General features: G+C 35.3%; 1 protein-coding gene across 1 annotated transcript; it reads left to right on the top strand.

Moving 5' to 3' along the window:
* Nucleotides 1-5,725: 5,725 nt before the first annotated feature.
* LOC121732405 (60S ribosomal protein L38) lies at nt 5,726-17,008 on the top strand. The gene is made up of 4 exons (XM_042122273.1): nt 5,726-5,886; nt 6,100-6,160; nt 6,274-6,396; nt 16,945-17,008. Exons 1-4 carry the CDS (start codon nt 5,884-5,886, stop codon nt 16,968-16,970), a joined length of 213 nt encoding a protein of 70 aa, XP_041978207.1. The 5' UTR covers nt 5,726-5,883; the 3' UTR covers nt 16,971-17,008.
* Nucleotides 17,009-17,399: the final 391 nt, after the last annotated feature.

Genomic DNA, 17,399 nt, shown 5'->3' with positions numbered 1-17,399 from the left:
TGCGGGCGTCATCTAGTCTTTTACTTTAATCCTTCGATCGCGGATTCTTGGAAATCTGTTGTTGTTCTCGCGGCCGCATGTGGCAACTTGGGAGTGTAAGTATTAATCATTTTATAGTCTAAAACATATAAAAAACACTTATAAACTAGCCGGGGTCAAAGAGAATGCGAAACCAAAGTCACTCAAAAGTTACTTCTTTTACTCGCATCGTGTCGCTGCTGTCGAATTACGACGCCCTCTATAGTTTCTGCACGGTCCCTTTGACGTTTTTGACGTTTCTAAACTGGCGCAGCTGGGCCTCCGTGAGTAATTTGTATTCTGTGAGCTGAGCGCAGCGCACTGCGCAGATTTGAAAGGCTATTTCAGGAACGTAGCTACCGCCATATCAGCCGTATCAATTATACGGGGCTCTCGACCTACGGGGGCCCCCAATTTGCGTTAGCAAAAATTAACAAAAACTTCCCAAATTTTTTAAATTTCAGAAATGAGAAAAGTAAAAAAAAGCAATTTCTTTTTTCCCGAGTAAAGCGTGCGTTCAAGAACTTCTATCCAGGGACAGAAACGCCTGTCAGACCTGCCACTATTGTCCATAGAGGCAGAAAACTTTAGAAAAACTAAAGTCATCATCAGCTATTGAAATGATTTAATTAATCAGTTTGCCGAAAAAGAGGCAAGGAGAGTTAATATTATTTAGTTTTAATTGTTTTTAAAAATGTGACATAGATAATAGGCTACTTGACCTATATTCAATTTCATTAAATAAATGCATATATATTTATATATATATATATATATATATATATATATATATATATATATATATATATATATATATATATATATATACAGTGTGTAACAAAAACTAGTGATAATACTTTAGGGTGTGTACATGTTCCTTGTAGAGAGTTCACTGTGAAAGTAGCAGCTCTGAAAGACGAACATTTTTTTTCACTTTTGTATGGGCAAGGGCCCGAGCGTCACGAGTTTCCCCATACAAAAGTGAAAAAAAATTTTGGTCTTTCAGCGCTGCTACTTTCACAGTGAACTCTCTACAAGGAACACGTACACACCCTAAAGTATTATCACTTGTTTTTGTTACACCCTGTATATATATATATATAAATATATGTAGTGTCATTATTATGTAGTGGACAGTGAAGAAGTGAAGTGGATAGTGAGTGCGGTGGACAAGTAGGACAGGACCCAAGTGAGTAGTGACTAGTGAGTGCAAGTGACAGGACCCTCGGATTGCAGTGACAGGAAGCTCGAATTGCAGTGAGTAGTGCGTGCGAATGACAGGAAAATTGGATTGCAGTGAGTAGTAGGTGCAAGGACAATAGACCGTAAGTAAATTGTAAATAAGAGACTCTTCAAGTTAGGTGGCTTGGACTTGTCAGTTATATGAGCTGTGCGAATTGTCTTCCGTGAAGTTTATGACAGTAGTATTTTGGCGCTATTGCGATTGACATAATGGAGTCACTTTTACCCGACAGTATATAAATAAGTCTATGCTCTTATTAATCTGTGACTGTACTTGCCTATTTGACTCTTTTGATGTGCGTCAAAAACCGACAAAGGTACGAATACGTGACCTGCACAAATTTAGCAAATTAGCACCCCATCGAAGAATTTTTGAAATCAAAATGACCTTAATCGATAGGTCTACGTTAGGTCCGTATAGGTCCACCATAATTTTCGTTAGGTCCCCTATAGTTTTTTAATGAATAATTTTTAAAATTTTGTAAAAAAAAAATGCATCTTAGCATCTCATCTAAACCGAAACTGATTATTTTTTATATTTTTGCATTCTATATCGTTAGGTCTGTATAGGTCTACAATAATTTTTTGTTAGGTCGCCTATTATATAGTTTTTTAATAAATATTTTTTTTAATTTTGCAAAAAAAATTGCATCTTAGCATCTCATCTATACCAAAACTGATTAATTTTTATATTTTTGCATTCTTTATAGTTAGGTCAGTATGGTTTTGCTTTTATATTATTCATTTGATTATTTTTATTCGCGGCGCATGCGCTCAACGCACCAAGTAAATTAATCTAGCAACCCAGTGATGTTTGTACGATAAAGGGCCCATTCACGGGCCACGGCAGGACTGCATGGCAGTCCTGCATTGAATGGGCCTCACTGATTGGTTCACACTCGGTGTTTCCGGCCGAGAACACCGAGTGTGAACCAATCAGTGAATGGGCCCTTTTACTCACGCAGCTTTAGCGCTTACTCCACTTGTCTTATTTAGAATTCCTAGCTAAGATCCTACATAGGAGACTAATTAGATCGCTTCTTATTCCACTTGTGCTAATTTAGTGACTAAATCAGTTGTCATTTTGGTCAGACGTCTTCTTAATGGCTCCAGTTCTATCAAAGCAACAAAAAATTGGTCTTCTCATAGGCTTAGCTGTTGGCTCAATGAAAATAAAAATAAATGAAAGGCGAAAAAGATGGTTGAAATAATTTTTGCTCCACGTAAAATTATGAATTATGAGCTTTCTGAACTACTTGGAACCAGCAGACTTAAGAAATTACCTACGAATGGATTCCAGATCTTATCTTAATATATATATTTCTTGTGTGCGTGTGTATGTGACTGAACTCCTCCTAAACGACTGGACCAATTTTGATGAAATTTTTTGTGTGTGTTCGTGGAGATTCGAGAATGGTTTAGATTTACAGTTTGGTCTACTGGAAAATGTTTTTTTCAATTAATTTCTTATTTATAAGGAGTTGTTGATTTTGGAATGTTTTACATTAGATCCGGCGGACGGCGCTATCATCGCATTCAATATTATTCTATTTCAATTTTAGTTTGTCCTGACAGATGGTGCTACGATTAATTTGAAAAAAATTTTGTTATTCAATTCATGTGCTGATTAAAATATTAAATAAATAACACATAGGCTACAATTTTAACCGACTTTCAAAATGGGGGAGGTGTTATGTTCGTTTTCTTATATTCAACGATTACTCCGCCGTTTGTTAACCGATTTTCAAAATTTTTCTTTTGGTATATAGGGTATCATCCCAATTTGGTATTATATTCAGAAAAGTGGTGATCTGATGAAGGATCCATAAGTAATCGAGGGAACTCCTCAAAACTTATAGGGAAACATATGGTGACTTCGGTTTCGTGAGAAGTATTCTAAGCATATGCTACCAACAAGTAAGATTTTGCACCGAGATATACCTGGTATACCGTGGTTCGGAAGGTGCTGAGAGAATTCCTGATTCTTTATAGATACAAGTTTGGGAGTTTCGGCGTTGTTTTAAGAACAGAAAGCATATGCTACTATGCAAATTACATTCTTCATCATCATCACTACCATATTATACCATTTCATAGTCTTTTAGATCGAGACTCGAGTTTGTCAAGCGATAATTAAAAAAAATCTATATCTACCTAATATTATAAACCTGAAGAGTATGTTTGCTTGAACGCGTCAATCTCAGAAACTACAGGTCCGATTTAAAAACTTATCTCAGTGTTAGATAGATCATTTATCGAGTAAGACTCATCATTTATCGAGAAGGTTATATTATATTATTACTTTAAGACTAATACGACAGAAGAAACTCAGGAAAATGTGGGAAAAACGGGGGAAATATTTTTTATGGGAAAATGTACCTACGGATTCTGTAAAATTTCTAATTTACGCGGGCGAAGCCGCGCGGGACATCTAGTAACATAATATAAATTGACTTTGATACAGATTTAGCAGTTCCTACTACAGATAAAAGGTTGAAACCATCTGGCAACACTGATTTAGTCATTCGGGAGCCACATTTTTTCCGATTTAGGATCCTAGCAAGGACAATCAAATTTAGAAAGCTATGATCCTAGCTAGGATCCTAGCTTTCTAAATGTTAATCCACTTGACTAAATTTTTTAGGATCCTAGCTAACACTTCCTAGCTAGGATAAGTGGAATAAGCGCTTTAGTTCCTTGTCTATCACATAATAAGATAAAATAAGTTTATCTTTGTCTTGCAAGAATGGCAAGATACAAGACACACTCCCAGCGCCGCCGGTGAGTTGTGGGCTGCTTTTTGCTAGCGAATAAAAAAAATACCTATTTGAGTGGGACTCGCGCACGATGGGTTCCGTACCATTATAGAGCAAAAATTGGTAAAAAAATGTGTGTTATTTATTTTATTTAAATATTATTACTAATTATAATCTATACTAATATTATAAATGCGAAAGTATCTCTGACTGTCTGTCTGTCTGTCTCGCTTTCACGCCAAAACTACTTAACCGATAGTAATAAAATTTTGTACACAGATAGTCTAAAGCCTGAGAAAGGACATAGGCTACTTTTTAACTGGAAAAAGGGGTTGTAAGTGGGTGAAAATGCGTAAATTTGGTCAAATTAACTTAGTTCCAAAAACTCAAAACAGATGGCGCCAAGAGTCCCCTAGATCGCGCTATTGCTTGCTCATGCGTATTTCTATAAGAGGTGGTACCATGTTGAACTAAGTTTTTCGATTGTTTCGAATGTTATTCACGTTATTAACTAATAACTCACCTACCAACTTAGATATCAAATTCAAAAACAACAGCGCCAAAACTACTGAACCGATTGTAATGAAATTTTGTTCACAGATAGTCTAAAGCCTGAGAAAGGACATAGGTTACTTTTTAACTGGAAAAAGGGGTTATAAGGGGGTGAAAATGCGTAAATTTTGTTAAATTAACTTAGTTCCAAAAACTCAAAACAGATGGCGCCAAGAGTCGCCTAGATCGCGCTATCGCTTGCTCATATATATTTCTATAAGAGGTGGTTGTATGTATGTATTTCTATACATATTATTAATAAACTCACGTACCAACATAGATATGAGAAACAACAGTCTACCAATAATAAATACTAAATTGTTTATGGGTATTGGGCAAAGCTAAAGTTGTGTAATGCATTATGCAGCTAAGTTGTGTAACGCTAAATAAGCTTTAGGTATAAAAAAGTTTAATTTAAAAAAAAAACATTATGTGCATACTACACGGCTGTTTTGGGTATTTTGATTTAAGGGGTACCAGGGTTTTAAAAAGCTTTTGACACCAATTTTATTGACACCGCGCGCTATAAACTGAAGTCCACGCGGACGAAGTCGCGGGCAACAGCTAGTTAAACATAATCAAACAACTGAGTATAGTCCGTCAAGAAAGTGAAGAAATTAAAAAGTGGCAACATCGTAGTGTCATCCCTTTTTTCTTTAGATTGATTTGAAAGGGATGACACTACGAATTTGCCACTTTATTTGACAGATTATATTTTGTGAACATTTCAAGTGCCTACCTATTGCCATTATTGATATCGAGCAAAAAATAGCAAAAAAATGTGGTATGGGAAATATTTAATTTTTAATATTTAATTTATTTCGTTTTTAGTATTTGTTGTTAAATCGGCAACAGAAATACACAATCTGTGAAAATTTCAGAAATCTAGCTACAGCCGTTCTTGAGATACAGCCTGGAGACAGACAGACAGACAGACAGACATTGAAGTCTTAGTAATAGCCGGATCCCGTTTTTACCCTTTGGGTACGGAACCCTAATTGTTTTTGATTACCATAGACAACATAGACTTGACAGTTGACCCTTGACGTCTTTTGAATTTGACATGTTATGACATGTGACATTTCACATAGAAGACAATGAAGGTTCTTTTTCTGACTTTGACAGGTAGGTGAAGATGTTTCCCTATTATTTATTAAATAAAAATCCATATAAATCTCGATAATTTAGAAATTTACAGTGTGAATTTTGGTGAACTTTATTTGCGTAAAGTATATAAATCATTAGTGTGATTATATTTTGATCAACCCGTATTTATTTTTTCAGCGGTCAGCCAATAAGCAAAAGCGGCTTCATCATGGTATGTTTTTAATCAATTGTAACTTATTTCTTAATGTGCATGTACTATGCCTTGCTTATACCGTTAAGAACCTTAAAGTTATTTTATATCATGGGCTCTGTTATGATTAGCTCGGAAACATAAATTAATATTTTAGTATACGTATAGGTTAAGTATGGCCTTTTTATTTCCGAAGTCTTTTTAATTCTAAAACATTTTTCTTGTCTTTTTCAGCCTAGAGAAATTAAGGATATCAAAGACTTCCTGCTGAAAGCGCGCAGGAAAGATGCCAAATGTAAGTTATATTGTGCTTACTCAATATTATTAATTGTAACTTGTTTTAATACTTATTTATATTATTAGCACCTGTAAGATAAGTGACAATATTATATGTGTATTGTGTTTCAGCTGTTAAGATAAAGAAGAACCCAGAGAATGTGAAGTTCAAGGTGCGCTGCTCGCGGTTCCTTTATACCCTCGTCATCACAGACAAGGAAAAGGCTGAAAAGCTAAAACAAAGTTTACCTCCAGGTGAGAAAGTGTTATCAATATAATTCAGGACCAGCATTCATTTATGAAGCCCCAAGCTGTGTGTAAATATATGTGTTCGTATACACTTACACCAGCATCTTTCTATGAGATTAAATTGTCATCAATGTGCCGATAAGTGCTGACTAGACGTCAAAAAAAGAGTTCTACTGAGTTCCATTAATAGCTATGTTTCATAAATATATTTTTAGGGTTACCCAAAGGGTAAAAATGGGACCCTAGCTGTATCTCAAGAACTGCTATAGCTAGACTTCTGAAATTTTCACAGATTGTGTATTTCTGTTGCTGCTGTATCAACAAATACTAAAAACTAGAAATTTTTAAAACATCCTTAATTATATTTGTAATTTAATAATTGATAATTAAATTAAAATAAAATGAATAATTAAGTTTACAAAAAACACATTTATCCTACTTTCTCTCTATAACGGTGCCGAACCCTTCATGGGCGAGTTCGACTCACACTTGGCCGATTTTTTTTAAATGTGTGGATCAAAAAGGCCATTTAATTTTTTTAAATGGGCCGCAAGCGAAAGTAATAGGTGACCCCTGATTTAGTATAACCATATAATAATGTAAAACAATTTTTTACTCATTTGAAAAGTTGCTTCCTGTCTTTGTAGGGAAGCAATAATTATAGTTTCTGGGATACATGTTCTTACTTCAAAGTAAATGAGGTTGTAGTGTTGACATCAATATGTTTATTAGGCTGGAGCGATAATGTATGAAGAATTTTTTTTAAATTTTTCTTTAATGACATAGCAATAGAAAGTTGCTCTTTGATGAGTAAATTCTGCATACAAAATATAGTTTACTTGTATTGATGTCATGAGGTGCCCCAACCCAATTGAAAATTCGAAAAATACTAATTTTTTGAAAACATTGGTTTAGTTTTGACAAATAGTATTTTTCTATATTTGCTGTTCCTTGTAAAAAAAACTATATTGTAATACGTTAAATAAAAGCCTGATGCGTTATCCAAGACCTTTTCTTTATCGCTTTTCTATAGAATCGCCGATGAAAATGTATGGAATTGACTTAAAAATTCGCGAATATGATGTTGACGTTCGACTCGTCTTATGTCAATTCTATACATTTTGATGAAAAGGTCTTAACTACAGGCTCTGATTAGTGGTATCAATGTTTTTATCGAGAAAATTTAAATATTTTTGATAATATTGTCCAGGAATGATCACCAGAAAAAAGGAGATTGTTTGGTGTTAAATTGTTTTTTTATTTCACAATTAGGCATTTCAAACAAAAAACTACTTTAATAGTTTGTTAATTACTTCTTCCATAAAACGGATAACATCTCCTTTGAAAATTATATTTACAACTGTACCATCACAGCCACCTTTTCTGCCATCAAAATAAATTCTGTGCATATTTTTATATTTGCTATCTGCATCGTGTGTGCTGATCTGTTTTTCATTATTTCTCATCGCATTTTTAACGATCAATGACAGCACTAGAATCCTTTGATATAATAATACCAACAATCGACATCTTTTAACACAGATAAAGAAGCAGATAAAGCTATAATAGCAGCTGCTCTGTCAGAGACTCAGGTACGATCGCATACGATGGAAAATTGAATCTCTTTCTTGGGTGGCTGAGCAGCTACTTATTTTGGCGATTGATTAGCTTGTAGAAGCTACAAGAAGAAGCTACAATCGCTGGAACGCGTTCTTTCGGTTGTTAAGTCATCATGCAAAGAACGAGAACAAGACGTCTGGGTAGGATCCATTCTCTCTTTTTTACGAAGTCATTCTTTGTCTTGTATTTTTATTTTCTTCATATTTTTGTCGCATTTAAATCTACACGGTCTATCATTATTTTTCTTGCAGTTCTTAATCAAGTTAATAATATTATACTTATTTTTTTGGGAAGCGACGCTTTTCGCCAGATATGTAAAATTTCCGTAGCCAGTCTTTGGGATACATCATGAACTGTCGGCTCTTTTGTTGTTTTGTCCAGCTTTGATTCATATTAATTAATAATTATGTAATTTTTATAACAAATATGAGTTGGTAGTTGAGAAACTGGTAACTTCTCCGATAAACCAAAAACGGGATAACATGTCTCTCTTCATGTTTTGACGACATATTATGACTGTAATAAAGAGAAATACTGGGTATAAATTATATCGAAAATAGTATTTTATCAATAATAAGTGAACAGGAATTTAAAAATATTACTTACAGGAGTTTATTTTCTTGTGTGTAGTGCTTAAAATCACTGTTTCTCACAAGCAGAATTACAATAATAGCGCGCACTTTATGGCGTTCAGACAACGATTGAAAAGTGCAATGAAATCATCTCTCCTGCCTCAATCTCCCCATCTATCTGAGCAATATTCAAGTTTAAACAGTTACGAGCGTAACGGAATGCACATAATATAATTCAGCGTTAATTTGGCAATATTAGTAGTTGGTGGTTTTAGACAAAGTTTTTCGAATTTCTCTAAAGTTCATGACGTGACGACAAACCTCTAAATTTCTAAGTAAAATGTTGTACTTACGTATATTTGTGAACAGTAACAGCAACTTTGTATAGGTATGCCGAAACGAATATAAAAAAAAAAAAATTTTCGCTCCACCCTAATGTTTATAGCTTCTTTGCTTGTCATCCTCAATGAGTCCATGGTGGTGGACATTGCAAGTGCTAAATAAAATGTGTGTGCACAATAACATAATTTTATAAAATATTACCAAATCTTAGCATGCTAAACAATAGGTTGTAAAAGATGCTCATAAAACTTACTTTAAAAATAATTTCTGTTGTCTTGAATGTATGTAGCCTAGTAAACGAATGCCCAAAATGAGGGTCTGCTTGGAAAAGTCGAAAGCAGAAATTTTAACTTTGGTACTTTGTTTAGAGTAGTTAGGAGATAAACATACTAAAAGTCCTGACCCCTCCGAGGTGAGCCCGAGGGAGGGGGGGACAAAGAAGGTCGACTTTATTTCACACCTAGTGTGTAATGTTGAATATATTCCGAAAATAGGGTTATCAAAATCAAATAAGTATAAATACCACGCAAGGTATACATACATATGGAAACTGTTAGGTAAATGAATACCGAACATATAAATCAGTTTACACAGACACGACACCTGATTTTCTTTTGATGTATTTAGGTAATTAGGTATGGATTATATTATTATGTATAATGTAGGTATTTGCAGCTACCACCTACCACCTATTTTAAATAAGCATATAAGCATATTTATTATAATTAAATATAACGGCCGTTCCCAATATTTGATCTATCTCTGGTTTTGCCCTACTAGAGATAGAAATAGCTCACAATTGACATAAAATATATGTCTCTAATGTCTAATCTGAGCTATTCCTATCTCTAGTAGGGCAAAACCAGAGATAGATCAAATATTGGGAACGGCCGTAAAACATTTGTGTGTATATTTAATAACTAGCTGTTGCCCGCGACTTCGTCCGCGTGGACTTCAGTTTATAGCGCGCGATGTCAACAAAATTGGTGTCAAAAGCTTTCATAAAAAAAACCCTGGTACCCCTTAAATCAATACAGCTGTGCAGTGTGCACACAATAAGTACTTCATTTTTTATATTAAACTTTATATTTTATGCCAAATTTTAAAGCTTATTTAGCCCCCCAATTACACAACTTTACCCATAAACTATTTATCATTAATAGGTTTAGCCCCAATTCCACCAACGTCTGTTAGTGTTAACAGCCTGTTAAAATGTCCTGTCTTCTCTAATTCGAGCATTAACTTTAACAGTCGTTGGTGAAATTTGGTCTTAAGGTTACGTCACTGCCTGCACAGATAAAGTACTGAGTTATTTAATACCGTAGAATAGATATAACAATCGAAAAAAATCGAGACTTAAATGTAAGATGATACCACCTCTTATAGAAAGACTTTTGAGCAAGCGTCAGCGCGATGTAGAAGACGCACGGCGCCATCTATTATAAATTTTTTGAACAAATGTACGACCCTTACAACACTTTTTTCCAGGAAAAAAGTAGCCTATGTCCTTTCTCAGGCTTTAGACTATCTGTATACAAAATTTCATTACAATCGGTTCGGTAGTTTTGGCGTTTGGCGTGAAAGCGAGACTGACAGACAGACAGAGATACTTTCGCATTTATAATATTAGTATAGATTATGTGCACACTGCACAGCTGTTTTTGGGTATTTTGATTAATTAAGGGCCGCGCTACACCGGAATGGCAGCGGCGAGGCGAGCACTTTCAGCGCTGCCATTCCGGTGTACCGCGGCCCTAAGAGGGGTACCACTTACCAGGGTTTTAAAAAGTTTTTAAATTTGACACAAATTTTGTTGACACCGCGCGCTATAAACTAAAGTCCACGCGGACGAAGTCGCGGGCAACAGCTAGTTATGAATAAAAACAATAATATATAATAAAGTAGGTATGATTAGTTCTGTTACAATAATGAAGTAAAAAATAAAACGCCATCTGTTTTCATATATTAGAATTAAAATGTTGATTGCATTGATATATTTTCTGGATGGAATATAGGCCAACACGGTACACTCGAACTCCTAGAAATGCAGTAGGAGTTCTATAAGATAAGATAGATTGATTATTATTATACCAAGTGATTATATTAATAAACATAATATTCTAACGTATTAAAAGCTACAAACAAAAACATAATAACTAATAAGTATGATTAGTTCTATGTTACAATGAAGTAAAATATAAAACGCCATCTGTTGAATCGTATTAGAACTAAAATGTTCATTGCATCGATATATTTCTGGATTTTTTATAATATTATACATAAAATATATTTAAGATTTTTGAAATATTATTTTAATACACATCCAAGACCCAGGAACATTGAAAACTTTTTGTTCCGCCTGCGGGACTCGAACCCAGGACCCCCGGGATGAGCGCTGGCCACGCGCAATGCGAATTAACTTTCATCGATATTTTCATGGAAATAAGATATTTTCCCACATCAAAATGTAGCCTATGTCCTTTCTCAGACTCTAGAATAACTGTGTACAAAATTTCATTGCAATCGATTCAGTAGTTTTGGCGTGAAAGCGAGACAGACAGACAGATACTTTCGCATTTATAATATTAGTATAGACATTATTATTGTCATAGATTTAGGTACCATGACAGTAGATAGATAATTTGCCTTTTTTTCATTGTCCCAACAATCGGCTGCAATGCAGTATTTTTTTTTTTGATAAATTTTGCCAATTAAAATATGACAATGCGTGAGAGGCGCGCGCGTGCGCCACGAGTCAGTTCGCGGCAACCATTGAATCGCCCCGACGTCGGGGAGTCTCGTATGTACTTGTACACCCCCCTGGTGTTAGTAACGCTAAAACTCGAAAACGGCTAAAGGGATTGGGCTAATTTTAGTCTTAAATATTCACACAAGTCCAGGGAAGGATTTAAAGTAACACGAAGTTTACCGGGACAGCTAGTTGTAAATAAATAATGCTGGCCTAAGCAATAATTATTTTTGTGTGGCTGGCCATACATACAATAAGGGGGATATTAGATTATCATATATATTGGATCCGAGATCATTGAGTCAATGATATTGGGTAATGTAATATAGACATAATATGATTCATTTCTTCCTTGATCATAGATTTTTGACATTTGCTGAGATATTGGATCCAATACGGTCATAGAAATAGGTGTTGCCAGTTATTTAATATAAAAAAGAGTTTTTAATTTCTTGTTCGTTAATATGTTTCGAATAATGTAATGTAATTATTTTTATAATATAATAACAAAAAACAAGCCATATTAAAAATGACGATGTCTTTTGACAAATCGAATTCTCTGAGATCTAGTAACCCTGACGTCAACCTGTCAGCGTTAGCACTCTCCATTGGCTATTGAAACCACATATGATGTAAAATAGGATCAATGAAATATGATAATGTAATATGCAGATATGATCATATATCATCTCAGTTTTATTTGTACTTTAATAATTTATAATAATATTTGAATAAATGAAATAATCAAGGGGGCACACATACAAAAAACACAATTTTCATCCTATTTTTATTGTGGTACGGAACCCTTCGTGCGCGAGTCCAACTCGCACTTAGCCGATTTTATTTTATTTAAGCGGTGGGTTCAGAAACTGCAGCCATTTTAAAGTTTTGAAAAAGAAAATATAATCAGAAAATTGCATATTTAGGTAAATTATAAATATAGGTATTTTAGACAACAAGGGCTAAATCATTAAGTTTAGAGCAAAATAAAATATCTGCGTAGCTTAGTTAAGAAAATATGAAGCTTTATTTTTTTTTTATTTTAAAATGTCCCTACAGGCTTAAACAACCTTTGAATCGTCAGTGCTTTATATGGAAGTTTATATGGGGTATACTAAACACCCCCTATCTTAATCTGACAGATCCGAACACATTTCAATATTAAAAAAAAAAATTTTTACCCAGCCACCACGTGAGAAATCTGATTTCTATACCATGATAACTAGACACTAGGGTTGCTGAGGATTCCTCTTCCGCTTCCTCATAATGAGGAAATTCCGCAATATTTTGGGTTCCTCAACCGTCACCGCATCCTCATAAATAAAAAAAAATCCTCTTCCGCTATCGCTTCCTCAAAATTTAAGAGGAATTTATGAGGAATTTCACTGCGCATGCGCGTCGCGTATCCAATCATGGCAATGCACACACCAGAGCCAGAGAATTGTATTATTTACTCATCTTTTTTTTGTGTGCGTGTGTTGTGTAAGTTTTTTTTTATTGCTGAAGGCAGGTCATCTATTGTGACTCCTTCGCATTAGAGTACCGTCCCCAACCCAATGCTGCTCATAAATTGAACGATGTGGTTATGGTTGGTGCCACGAATTTCCTCTGTGAATGAGTATTCGTAGCGACCAAGGTGCCTGTTCCTGCTCTGTAGTAGAGCAGGACAGTCAAGGAGAAGGTGTATAGGTGTCTCATCCTCCTCCTCGCAGAATCTGCAAGTCGTTAAGCTACTAACACCTATTCTGTTAAGGTGCTTATTGAGCTTGCAGTGCCCAGTTAGGCTTCTGGTAAGGATTCTTAATTGATTCCTACCCATGGTGAGCACTATTTTTGACAGTTTCTTGTTAAAGCCAGCAATTAGTGCCTTGGAGTGTTCAAGGCCTGGGACTCAACCCATTGCTTTCTGCTTAGTTCGCGAACCCATTCCTCGAGCACTTGCTTTGTAGTACTGGGAGATATTCCGCAGACCGGTTCTGGGCCATATATGAGACTCTCGGCCCCAAGCCTAGCCAGTTCGTCTGCGGTTTCGTTGCCAGGGACGTTACTGTATTGTCCCTCCCTAGCATGTTCAACGTCTCAATGCATTCCAGAACCAATTTCGATGAAACTTCTGCAGCAGTCAGTGCTTTAAGTGCAGCTTGACTATCAGAGAAGATAAAAAATATTTTTGTTAACTAGTGCCATCTTTAGGCTTTCTAGTAAGCAACCGATGATTGCGAAGACCTCAGCCTGAAACATGGTCGCAAACTCCCCCAAACTGGCATGTTTGCCTCTTGGTGGCTTGCCCCCGTAAAATCCGGCTCCCGCACGGTTCTTTCCTTGATCCATCCGTGAACCAAACTATATCGCTAGGGCGAATATTAATTGGGATATTTCCTTTCTAGTCCTCCCTGGCAGGTATAAGAACCTGATATTGCTTCGAAAAGCTATGCACCTTGATCATGGCGTCTGATTGCATGTCCATGATGGGTGATTCACGAAGAGAATGTCTAAATGGGGTGGAGGCCTAATTTGTCCTGCCCGCCGTCCTGGCCCTGGCCTTTCTAGCCTCCATCTGAAAAAGCAGAGGAAATGGAGTTAGGTTGATCAGGGCCTCGAGGGAAGCGCACCTGTGATTATTAGGCATGCCAGTCTCTGGACGCTGTTCAGATTTTTGCTACAGTTTACTTGTTCAGCCTTTTTTTGACACACTACGCAGCCATAATATGCGGTAATCGGTCTCACTACGGCTGTATAAAGCCATTGTATATGTTACTGAAATCCTCCTTAATTGCTGGACCAATTTTGATGATTCTTTATTGTGTGTGTGAGAATGGTTCAGATTCATAGTTTGGTCCACTGGAAAATGCCCTTTTAATTAATTTTTGTGTAATATATGTACCTAGTTATGTACAGACAGAACAAAGACTTTTGGGTTGGGTCCGCTAGTATTTATAATTTCCTATCATCCTCTTCCTCATCCGCTTCATCTTCCGCTTCCTCATCCGCATCCTCTTCCTCAAAAAATATCCTCTTCCTCATCCGCATCCTCTAAATTTGCGCGTGAAAATTCCTCTTCCTCCTCTTCCTCATAATCACTTCCTCAACAACCCTACTAGACACATGTCGGAAGCCTATGCAAGCTTAATCTGACACGCTCGAGCTACTCCCAAAATCCCCTCTTCCCCTCCTCAACTAAAGTAGAAGTAAGTAAAACGTAAACAAACAAGTAAAAGTTATACGACCACGCTCAGAGACGTAATAAGTTAATTTTAAAATTAAAAGTTTAAGTCAAGTTTAAAAATCGTCCTTATTCGCATAACCGTAAATGTCATAAAACAATCTTAAGTGTTTCAGGGTAGGGTGGTTACGGCGGCACGGCGTATAAAATAGTATATTATATTGATTAAGATTAAAATTTGATAAAAACAGCCTGGATGACGTTAGAAAAAGCCAAGTATGGACTCGTTACAAATAAACAATTTACTGAAAACAGCCAACGTACACTGGCTGTTTTTTACGAAACTCCATCCTCGATACCTCCTAACATTTTTAAATTTGGACAAAACAGCCATAAAGCAGGCTGACTTATGCAATATAGGTAAGGCAGTTTGCTTCAAAATAGGCTGCATTTTGCACCATGATGACTGTTTTTTACAAAATGTTTTTGTTAAATGGCTGCATTTGACGGTTCATATCTTCGCCGTAAGAAGAGATATCGAAATGGCTGTTTTTGCAAAAAATCCGGGATGTCGAATTTAGTATGGCTGTATTAATAAGTCGATTTTCGAAAAAGTGCCACTTGGCTGCTTTCTGCATAACTAGGTCCAATTGTAATTGTACATAGCTTAAGTCCTTTTTACTTTTTATTTTCTATTCTGTATATGTTGTGTGTTGAAAAAAATAAACATATTCTATTCTATTCTATATATGATCATAGAAATGATCCAATATAATGTAATACCCCCCTAAGAGTGGGTTGCACCAGATACGTGGTTATGGTCAAGTTATAGTTACAGTTTTGGTCCTTTGTTTCTCATTTGGTTATAGTCAGAATTTGACAGATGTCCGTTACGTTTATTTTTTTATTAAAGCTACTGCAGGTAATGGGATTGAGAGTATAAAAAATTGAATTATCTGTAAAAATCGTCAGGAAAAATATTTGTTATAACAACACTGTGAGCCATAGTTCACGAAACAATTTCGATATAAGTATGAGCGGTTATGGTTATCGTTAAATATGGCGTCCTTAGACCCAGTTTCATCAAGCAATGTTAAATAAATAATGGCTTGTTAAATCAGTTAATGGCCTGTTAGAGCTATCAAGCGTTCCACCATGCCCTAATGTCATGTTAAATCACCTAACACGGTGTTAAATTTAATTCCTGCTATGGAGGTCCGTTAAATATTTAACAGGCTGTTATAAGAGTCAAAAAAACAACTTTCAAAGACAATAATATGCAATATCAATAAAAGAATCTGTTTTGACTTTTGAGTCTTTCCGCCATGTTTCCGCTACGTCCTTATTATTAATTATTTTCATAGTTATGAATAATTATTTATTTTCACTTTGCCAAAAATTCAGCCTTCGGATTTTCCTTGACATTGCAAATATACTAACTTGTATCAAAATTACCAATAAAATATGCAAATAAAAGTTTGTATTATGATTCATGTTTTCAGCTTTGACAGATAATAATTATAACCTGGTAAATTAAGAACTATTATAGCGTAACAAATGTATGCGATCAGTGATATTTTAATTTGGTCGCATTATCTACTATTATACTACTATGGAAGAAAGCAAACATGTCGTATTAATCTTGTACATTGCAATTTCGTCGCCTTATAACAAGAATGAACGAATTGATAGTTGTTCACTCGTTGTTCACTTAACATTCCATTTACTAATCCGCTGTTAAATTTTTACTGTGGGACATAAGTATTTTAACAGTCTGTTTAATTTTTCAAGGTCCGTTAAGTAATGCCTTGTTAGGATTTAACAAACAGAGGTTGGTGAAATTGGGTAGTAACCAAAGATTTAATTTTGCACTATAGTTAAAGTTACAGATAAAGTAAGTTGGTGCAACCCACCCTTAGGCCCGGTACACATTGGGCGTTTTGAAGCGCGCGTTTTGCTAAGGCACGTTTCGAGAACTCCGGATTCTATTGAAGCGTACACACGCAAGCGCGCGCATAAATGCGCGCGCTTCAAAATGCGCACTGTGTACCAGCTCTAACTTCTGAGGATAGAATATGGTACTAATAATTGTAATCATGTTGTTTCAGGTCTCCAGGTTAAGGAAGTAAAGTGAGAAGTGACTTAGGATTAAATAAAAAAATCTTAAAATCATTGTAGTTTCATTTTATTTATGTATAGTAAGTAGTAACATATTTTAAAAAAAACACAGAGAAAAATTATCAAAATGTCAAAAAGCCATGGAGTAAAATTAAAGGATAAAATTAGTAACATAACATTTGAAATAAAACAAAACTAACAGACATACTACGGCTTTGATCAACTCAAATGGAGATGGACCGGGCATGTGGCATTTTGTACATTTTCTTACCTAACCTAAAAAACAGTGCAGTACAGTTATGATATCGCATAGCGTATAAAATATAATACAAATAAACTGCAATAGGCTACTTGACCTAATTTTTTTCTTCATGCTAATCGCTTCTTAATCATTCATTTTCACAAAAAAACTAATATTTTAATATTTTACACAGTAGAAACCCAT

Source organism: Aricia agestis, chromosome 12, assembly GCF_905147365.1.
Source record: "Aricia agestis chromosome 12, ilAriAges1.1, whole genome shotgun sequence".
NCBI classification, from domain to species: Eukaryota; Metazoa; Arthropoda; class Insecta; order Lepidoptera; family Lycaenidae; genus Aricia; species Aricia agestis.
Note: the sequence above shows the minus strand (reverse complement) of the source record. Positions and strands in the feature narration are given on the sequence as shown.